General features: G+C 37.7%; 1 protein-coding gene across 1 annotated transcript in view; it reads right to left on the bottom strand.

Annotated features, from left to right (window-relative positions):
* LOC123971578 (cartilage oligomeric matrix protein) overlaps nt 1–9,733 on the bottom strand; it is a 16,382-nt gene extending 6,649 nt beyond the window's left edge. The window contains exons 1-11 of the mRNA XM_046050483.1: nt 9,539–9,733; nt 6,204–6,277; nt 5,725–5,776; nt 5,263–5,411; nt 4,674–4,811; nt 3,860–3,937; nt 2,705–2,857; nt 2,028–2,132; nt 1,503–1,610; nt 1,221–1,380; nt 791–909 (exon numbers count right to left, since the gene is read on the bottom strand). Of these exons, the coding sequence (XP_045906439.1) occupies nt 791–909; nt 1,221–1,380; nt 1,503–1,610; nt 2,028–2,132; nt 2,705–2,857; nt 3,860–3,937; nt 4,674–4,811; nt 5,263–5,411; nt 5,725–5,776; nt 6,204–6,277; nt 9,539–9,605 (1,203 nt within the window). The 5' untranslated portion in view covers nt 9,606–9,733. The remainder of the gene's footprint in view (nt 1–790; nt 910–1,220; nt 1,381–1,502; nt 1,611–2,027; nt 2,133–2,704; nt 2,858–3,859; nt 3,938–4,673; nt 4,812–5,262; nt 5,412–5,724; nt 5,777–6,203; nt 6,278–9,538) is intronic.
* Nucleotides 9,734–10,118: the final 385 nt, after the last annotated feature.

Here is a 10,118-nt window from a genome sequence, read left to right as displayed (position 1 = left end):
TGTTCTCTTAAAGGCCCTTTTGGCAAAGTTACAACAGAGATTTCTGTCTGTTTTTTGGTGGGCACTGCTGAAGAAGGTGATGTCATTTTTTGCAAAACATTAATCAAAATCTGGAGTTGTTTGTTTGTTATGTTACAAGGCCACTGTCAAACCACACCTACACAGTTTAGGTGAAGCAGCATCTTTATTATGATTGTTTATTAAGTCATGAATATTTCATATTTTAAAGATTTTGCTGATTTTAATTCATCTTAGGGCTGGACGATAAGGCCAAAAATGATATCACGATAAACATTTCATATAATTTGACATCAATAAATATCACGATAAATGCCAAATCAAACATGCATGAGAAAATTAAGTAAAATCTTTTTTCAGTCCCCTTTCTTCAACAAAATAAAATAGAAAAATTAAGTGCTAATTTGTTTGTGATTCAAATTAAGTAAATCAAATATATATTGGACATTTATTGACCAGTAGTTATATTGTTATTGACAAAAATTATATCACGATAATTATCACTATTGTTTTATTACCCTGCCTTAATTTGTCTTTGCTTAAGATTTCACTGTTGCAACCACACCCATTTGCAACGTTCCACTTTACTTGGCATATCCTATTTCTTCCATATACATTCTTGTGCTTTTTGTCCATAGTTAAACCTGTATGTACTTTGTCTCACGAGACTTACCAATCAAATTAACTCAAATACATCTTCAGAGGTGACATTTTTAGCTTACAGAAGCAGGTGTTGATGTTTGATGAGATGTTTGTAAAAGAGCTTTCTGACCTGGTCAGGGTTTGGAATATAAGGACAGCTGTCGCAGGCGTCTCCCACTTTGTCGCCATCACGATCTTTCTGGTCAGCGTTGGGAACCCTTTTGCAGTTATCCAGGTGATTGAGGATTCCTGAGATTAAAGTGGGTATGAGGGAAAGGTTGCTCTTGCCTTAAAACTCCATCTCTGTCTGTTTTTTGGGATACAGACTTAATTAAGCTGTATTTACTGTGTGTGTCAAAGAATTCTACAATCATAACTCACATTATAGCCCTCTCTGATAAAAATACTAGTACAATTAATCCACATTTGCAGCTTTAAATTTACGTTTTAATCCACTTTTGATCCAAATTGATTAGCTGCCACCTGCTGTTCATAACTCAAAACATCAGTACTATAACAAATCCTGAAGGGACAGTGTGCACAAAAAAAAGAATACTAACCATCTCCATCAATGTCTTCATCACATTCATCACCAAATTTGTCCACATCTGTGTCTTTTTGGTCATTGTTTTTGACAGCGCGGCAGTTGTCACAGGCATCGCCAAAATCATCCTCGTCAATGTTCCTCTGGTCTACGTTAGGCACCAACACACAGTTATCCTGTAAAGAAGCTGTTTTAGTCTCTGTAAGAATAAAAAAACATATGTGTACACATACTGTTCTTTAATTTTGATGTCCTTTAAATCATTTTACTATCCTGTTACTGTCTTTTATGTACAAACTTGTGTGTTGAGGATCCCGTCACCATCTGCGTCCTCATCACAGGCGTCTCCAATTCCATCACTGTCAGCATCTTCTTGACCAGAATTGGGCACAGTGAGACAATTATCCTGGAAAGCAAAACTCTCACTATTAAAGTAGACAACAAGAGGGAAAACTTCAATCAGCTCCAATTTTTTGGAGTTTGCAACAGTGTTAGATATACAGTGTTTTGAATCAGTTTCTCCTACTATGGAGAACATGTTTGAATTCAAGAAATGCTAAAACTAGTTAGTTTTAGTTTAGAATTTTGGTGTCCCATGGTGGTCACACGGTGGTTGTTTCCATGTTGTTGCCTTACAAATGGCTTCAGTCAGTACCTTTACCAGCATGTCAACAAAATCTAACTTTATATACAGTATATACTTAATATGCCTGTAAATATTTTATTCAATGCAGATGACTAAATTGTGATCGCTTGTGCTAATGACCAATGTTTTTGTCTCCCCAGTTTTTAAAGCTTTCTCGTGGACATAAAGGAGACTCACCTTGATACAGTTCCTCTCAGGACAGTCCAGTTTCTCATCGGGGAAACCATCTATGTCAATGTCAGCCCCGCAGAGATAGCCGTTTCCAGCCCATCCGACCCCACACTGAGGACAGATAATGTTTTATATACTGCACAGACTCTTTTCATTGGTCCTGTTGTGTACTGTATAACTTACCAAATGACCCTAAGTGCTCAACAGACCTTTGATTTCACAATATCTGGCACAAGTAGTCATAAAGGTTTAAATGGCTGTTTATGATATTTTCAGCAACTTTGTTCGAAACAATATAACTTCTATATTTAAAGCTGTACCTGCCTGTCTCATTTAGAAGAACTTAATTTACTGCTACATCTATTTTAAGTGTATATTCTAGATTTTACACAAGCAAATTATTGTGAAGGGTCAAAGACAGAGTGTATTGTGTTATTCACATGGAAAAAGTCCACAAAAAAATCTCAACCATGTCCACTTCCCATTAGCCCAAATCCACTTTCATTGTCATTGTTGGGAAGTGTAGTCAGCACAGAGAAACTAGTGAATCAAAATTGAAGATCTTTACACTTTGCAATCATAAAACATTTAACATTTCCTCACTCTTACATCAAAAGTATGAAACTGCCCACTTTTGCTCTGAGAAATATGAGCTCAGAACGAGAAGTGGAAATTTGATTCACCTGACACTCGATTTTACCCTCTCGATGGACAATGCACTCTGCGCTGGCGTGGCATGGGTTGGGTTGGCCATTCCCACATGCTCTCTCAGGCTTACAGCCTCGTCGCTGATCCCCAACATAGCCCGTCTTACACGGTCCACACCTGAACGAGCCCTTGTGACACAGATTAGTACACATTAGTATTGTTGTTAGAGAACTTCCAAAGAATACACAAAGCAGCAAGAGAGATAAACTATGCACTATCTTGTATTTTACATGGGTTATACTGGGTTATATTTATTTTACCACAGTTATGCTCCTAACAAACTGAGTTTGTCCCAAACATGTTGTTCTTCTTTGTAGTATGAGACACAAAACACAGCATAAGAATTCTGACAGTGTGAGAACTACAACAAAGCAACTAATCAGAATATGACATTAACTGACACAGTCTACAGTGGCCAATGTTAAATTGTAAGCTCCATTTCCAATTTTCAGTTAAAAAAAACAAACAAAAATATGGAGGCAATCAAAAAAAGTTGAAGCCTGTGTTTTTGTTTGCTGCAACATCACAGAGCGGCATGGATGGATGATACGAGTTGATGATGTCCCTGCTTGCTACATTTTTATAGCAAATCAAAAGTGATAACACGAAGCTTGACACAGATTGCGACCAATTGCGACATGCAATTAACCTGCAAATTGCTGTTATTACACAGTTTAAAGAGGCCTTAAATGGTACTGTAACCTGAAATGATTATAGTTAATGCTAAAATGTATTGTAAGTAAACACGTCATCTAAAATTTGCTAATATTATCCATCATAAGCTACTGGTCATACCAGACCAAGTGAGGCTATAGTAACAAAATCTGCATGTGTTAAATTGAGTGCCTTGTCTTGTTTATGAATTCAGCTTTTCTTTCGTAAGATAAGTATTGTGTTATTTTTTCTTTTATAAGTTACACAGTCTCGCTTTAAGTCATGTTTTTGTTACTTTACACTTTTTCCTGAGAGATCACTGAGAATTGTCCTTCCCTCTGGTGAATTTGTATTTTCAACCTTACGTTTTTTCTTATGGGTTTATGAGCTATGGGTCACTTCTGTATATGAGCCACAGATTTCCCTCAAATGTGACAGACAGTGATTTATTGTAAACTCCTGGTGTTTTCACTCACAGGTGTGTTCATGCAGACAGAGTTCACCACACATCCTCCGTTGTTGGAGCCTTCGCACTCATTGATATCTTTGCACACCTTGATAGGAAAAACAGGCAGAAAGAACATCCAAAGACTTCAGTGGATCAAGACTGGAATAAGAGGCAGGAAAAAAATGAAGTGCAGCAGAGTTAAGACACAGCCGATGTATTTAGGATTCAGGTGGTGCTGAAACAGACCAGTGCACACTGTTTGACACACTGTATGTGCAAGAGAGAGTGAGGGGGTGTTTCAGATAAATGTAGGAAAGAGGTGGTGAGAAGCAAAGATAAACATGTTGAGGTGCAGAGGGGAGTTTCTTCTACAGGTTTTGTCAAAAACAATCTTAAAAAGAGGAGAAGTTATTTTAATTAATTCAGCATCTTGACATTTTTCGCACCTCTTTTTAAATGTTTAATTACATAGGTTGCTTAAAAAAAACTGTAGGTGACTAACAACATTGTTATATCAGTATTATATAAAAAATTGAAAGACTGATTAGTATCAGAATTACATCTTATTGTCTTATAAGACCTTGTTGAATTTCCTCAACAAGGTCTTATCTTAATATGTAATAATACATCATTATTTGTTTGTTGATTATGAAAGTTAGCAAAAAGTATAATATTGTCCTCTCAATTTTAGTGGAGTAGAAATATAACGTAGCATAAAATGAAAATACTCAAGTAAAGTATCTCAAAATTGTACTTAAGTACAGTACTTGAGTAAATGTACTTAGTTACTTTTCACCACATGAACTGTGTTTGTTTGTATCTGTGTGTTCAGTGACGCTGACCTGTTTGTTGGCGGTGGCGTATGCGAGGCCGACGCCCTGGACCTGGGGGCCAGTGTATCCAGCAGGACAGGAACCACAGCGGAAACCCGGGGAGGTGTTTATGCAGCGCACACCCATGTGACACGGCATCACAGTACACTGCCAAGAGCAAAAGAACACACATCAAGACATTCATCAGGAGTCCAAAGCTGGTTCTATTACACTAGTTCACTAAGACCATTACTTTCAAATGTGTTTTGATCTTGAGTTCAACATATGGAAGTTCATTAATGACAATTTTATTAGTTTTGAAATTAAAGACCATGTATACCTACACAGGTGTTTTCACTCATTCAGGCTGATTAAAAATCTCTTGGAGTTGTACCTGACAACTGGAGTTATGCTAGTAATTACATGAAGTCACTAAAGTACAAGAACCAATAAGAATGAAAGAGATGTAACTCTCCTATCCTAACAGTTTTGTAGACACCCCTGGGTGGGCCATAGGTGAATTGTTGATAATCGAATTGAAGTGACTTCTTCTAATGTTGAAGAGTCACTTGTACTATTGATCCCAATGAGAATCAACATATACAGGAACTCTGCGTACCTCGTCCACATCAGTGCAGTGGGTACCGTTACCCTCCATGCCTTCAGGACAGGGTCCGCACTTAATACCCTGAGGTGTCTCCTTACACTTCACCCCAGGGTGGCAGGGATTGGGCACACAGGAGGGACGAGGCTGCATTCCTCCCATCCCTGAGGAGACAGAAGGTCAACTATCCTCTGTTTCAACACATTGAAATGTCTTCACATGCTGATTTATGTCATCTCATCCAAATTGTTGTGACGGATTCTGTAGTATTTTAGCTTTAAATAATGATATGGAACGCCCATCAACATATAGAAATATTGTGCTGTTGTTAGCCGTAAGCATAGATTCATCTGGCCGACAACCAAAGCTTCAAATTCCTTTGAAAAACTGATAATCAAGTGTGAAAACATTGTTAAATTAGAAAAATGCTTGTGTTGTAAGTACTGATAAGAGTGTCTGTTCAGCTGGTTAACTCACCACAGGCTTCACACTCCATCACAGTGTTCTTCAGGAATACTATCTCTTTTATCTGGAAAATTCAATCAATCAACGTTAAGTTGATTTTTGGTTTATTTAGAGTCTATTAAACTCAATCTAATCAGCCGTCCAGGTTTATAAAAAAGGCATCATCATTTTTTAATTCAAATTGATTAATTAAGATAACTTTTATGTTGTCAGTAAGGCATTCTGGTATAGTGTAAAACGTACAAAATCCGTAACATCCTGTTTTATCTCTTCATATTTCAAATGCATTTGATTTTATTGGAAAATGATTGGTTATGAGTTTAACTTTCTGTTTCAGTCTCATCTTTACTGGCAAACACAAACACACATGAGCTCCTAAGCACAGAGACATATGCATTGTGTTTAGATACACAAAATGTAGATCATCAACATTATGAATAGATATATATTAACATCATTCTTGCTGTCTAAATGTTTAAAGTGTTCTTCACCTGTTGTTTCAGAAGCTCTTTAATCTCTGCCAGTGCAAGGTTCGTCATTTTAATCTGACTGATAATTTCTCCATCTAAAAAGGGGCAAAAAAATCAAAAGATACATGATACAACCACAGGTATTATAACCAGCTGATTTACCCTCCTAGTGAACGAGTCTACATATATACAACTTAGTAACTGTGAACTCTGAGACAGTTACAAATGCATAATGTGCAGAGGGTTATACTTTTATTTACGGTATATTATGTTACTATATTATTCTTAGGAATGTTTTTGTCTTGACACTTTACTAACAAACCCTAATTCTTAAGTTTTGTTGTCTTTTTTAATTGAAGCTAATTAGTAATGTTACCATCAACCAGTGGTGGGAGAAGTACTTCAATATTTTTTTCTTAAAGATCCCTTCCAGAAAGTTTTTGGTTAATGTTCTTTCTCAAACAGAGAATGGGGGTGTGGTTAATAGTTAGACGTTATTACTTACCATGGCAACCAGAAACTGACCAGCTGTATCTGAGTGTTAGCTAAGGATATGCTGTGTTAACATCACAACATTGAATTGTTTGCTATTAGGTATCTGGCTACAACAAAACTATTGGTCGTCTAATACTGGCAGGTGTATTACCAAAATCCTCTATAAAACGTCTCTGGTATTACTTACCCATACTAGAAACTAATGTGCGAGTATCAGCCGTTATCAGTCATACAGTCTATCATGCACTACATGCGATAATTCCCATTACGTGTTATGGTGCTCTTACTTAACCACAGGGGGAGATCTACTAGTTTGTTGAACTGTGCTATGTTGTCCACATTGAGAATAAAATTGTGTACTTGATCTTCTACATGTAAAGTTGGCTTACTATGAATTTTACTATGAAGATAAATAGTAAACTGGTGATATTATTATGCTGTGTTCGGTACTTTTCTGGACAGCAACATTTGGGTGAGGGTGTGTAGCTTCCAGCCAAGAACAGTGTGCAGGGTGTGAGGAAGCTATGAAAATGGCTGGCACAGCGCCAAAAACCCCCCACAAGTATAGTGAGGTGAAACACCAAGCAGACAAAACTCGTTCCAAAACAAGAGTGAATTTGGGGTTGGCTCTCACAAAGGTAGTCAAAGGAGTAGAAAGTACAATATTTGCCTCTGAATTGTAGTGGAGTAGAAGTATAGAGTAGCAGAAAATGGAAACACTCAAGTAAATTAAAAGTACCTTAAAATTGTGTGTGTGTGTGTGTGTGTGTGTGTGTGTGTGTGTGTGTGTGTGTGCGCGCAATGTGCATACCGGTAGGCACGTCTATAAAAAGACACGTCAACCGGTTTTGTTCAAACACAAAACAAACTGATGTAAAGTTTTGTTCCATGTCTTTGCATAGAGCTCATCAGTCTTCCTGATGGCTGAACATCTGTGACCACAAGCAAAAATGGACATGTACTACACAACACACATGGCCTCCTGTACAACGTGATCTACTACCTGTCAAATACCAAAGTCTAATTCCTGACGTTCCTCAGCCACCACAGGCCTCATTTGTATCCACGGCCCACGCATTCTCTGGAGTCAGAGATGTTTTGATTGCAGCTGCAAAATAGATTTTCCAGATATGGAATGATATGGAAGATTTTCTGGACGATACATTTTTCAAGCTTGTGTGCTTACAGGAACTTAACTCTGCAGGCATCTTTGTGTTTCTACAGTGAAATCCAGTAAGTGTTCCAGGTTTGAATATAATCTGGATTTTCAGTGCAAATTGTCCTCTTTCAAACTTTCCTACAATCCAACAATGAATGTGTCACAGTTAATGGTAATAGAAAATTACCTTTGTGTGACTGTACATCTGTCAGAGATGAAAATGATGATGGTGAGCCTTATACAAAAAGAGTAGTTCACCTGACTCTTGAGTAGCACCAAATGCCCTCTGATTAAAGAACTGCTGTGTGATTAACTAGGAGACAATGAGATGAACTACAAACAGCATAAAAAGGTGGATGGCAGGTTACCGAAGCTCTCTCCAAAGGTAAGTTACTTGTGAATTAATGTGGCTTGTTCACAAGGCCTGGTTGTCTTATAACCGGGTGGTGTTGACTTAAACAAATAAAATACAAAAATGCAACAAAGTTCACTTTAAATCTGCAATAGAGTTGTGAACACAACATTGACATACCAGGGATCTGGCATATCTGGCTCTTTAGTCGTTAAATGCTCCACTATGTTCAGAAGCTAGATGCTAACTGTCTGTCTGCTGTTTGGTGGTGAGCAGGTAGTGTACAGTGAGTTTTTACAGCTTTTTGGCTGCCTGCTGTGTCCAAAAATGACACACTGGGAGTGGTGAGAATGAGCCAAAACACTAAAGTTGCAGGGCAGACAGCTAAACAATAAGCTGAAAGTTACTATAAAGCTCCATAAAGGGGATCTGCAGCTATCATTTTCACATTATTTTCATTATAAAAATATCTGTTAGCCACTAACTTTTTCACTTCATTCACACTGAAAAGAAAAAACAGTTATTCTCTGGATGACAGATTCATTAAGCTTATCTCGAATCAATATGGAATAGTCTGGGATTTTCAGGTGTGGTCAGATTACTAATTGTGATTTTAAATCTACTAATTGACCCAAAGACTCGTCCGCCACCCCCCTTCCCCCCAGCCCCTCCAAATCACTTAGACCCCCACATCTTCCCCCAGAGGAGCCGTGCAAGGGCAGAAATCTCCTGAGTGTGAAGCGCAGGAAATGTGGTCTTCCCATTAGTAGCCACTCTGTTTACTGAATGGATTCCACAGCAGGAAGAAAAGATACTGGAAGTAAATCACTCTCACTGCTAATAGAAAGCTAAAGGAGACTTCTACAACAGAGTGCTCAGTGATTGTTTTCCCTCACTGCGTGCAAGTGAAGGTTGTGTACTCAGAAAAGCTTTGCACAGAAATAAAACCCAAATTGCTCATTTATATTGTAAAATACTGATGAAACAATAGAAAAATTAAATTAAACCTTGATTAAACCTTAATTTTTCTTTTCATCCATCTCAGAGATTTTACACATGTTGTTTCTCAATTTGTACAGATTCTATGTATGTAGTATCAATAAACTATACGTTGGATTGAATAATGGTCGACACTTTATATTCATACTTTTTTATGTAGAATTTTTCATAATTCATGTAAGTTCATGTAAATACTGGGGAATGACAGTGGCAAATTTAAACCACCAATGCCTCTCTGGCAAACATCTAATTAGAGAGATTAATCAAGTTTCATTTTATTGACTTGTTGTTTCCCACCTGCATAGCCCAAAGCAAAAATAATGACTCCAAAATACAATATATTTTTCTCACCTCTCTGTCCTGCTGCAATGTGTCCTCCCATGCAGAGCGCACAGGTCAGCCCCAAATACCACAGCATGGTTTAACCTGAGCTACAAAATGTTACTGTTCAGGTGCAGCAGCGTCGCCCTGTCTCTCTCTTCTGCCTACAGGCCAGACTCAGTGCTGGTCCTGCAAACCTGGTTCCAGCAGTCTTTTCTTCCCTTGCTCTGGTTTTTATAAACCTGCTCCACCTCCCCCTCCCTGGCATCAACCCCGTCCTTTTCTCTAAAGCTCCACTGCAAACCACTATTTCACATGTTCAAGAAATGGGAATAGGAGTTTGATTACACAACACATTACACCCTCGCACATAGCATCAACCTCTGTGCTTTCTGTTTGAATGATAGTACTTCATTTTGGGCCTTAATTTTGCACCAAAGAGACAACTTTTTTTTGTCAAAGCTCTTAAATCGCCTGGTTGATTAGCTGGTTAGTTGGTAAACAAGAAACTACAATTTGGTCTGTATTAACATTTGACCAAAAGGTCTGAATTTACTTGTTCAGGATAATTTTACTGTTTGTTTAATGAAAAGGTAATTTTCATTTTCAT

This window comes from Micropterus dolomieu, linkage group LG05 (genome assembly GCF_021292245.1).
Source record: "Micropterus dolomieu isolate WLL.071019.BEF.003 ecotype Adirondacks linkage group LG05, ASM2129224v1, whole genome shotgun sequence".
Lineage (NCBI taxonomy): Eukaryota > Metazoa > Chordata > Actinopteri > Centrarchiformes > Centrarchidae > Micropterus > Micropterus dolomieu.
Note: the sequence above shows the minus strand (reverse complement) of the source record. Positions and strands in the feature narration are given on the sequence as shown.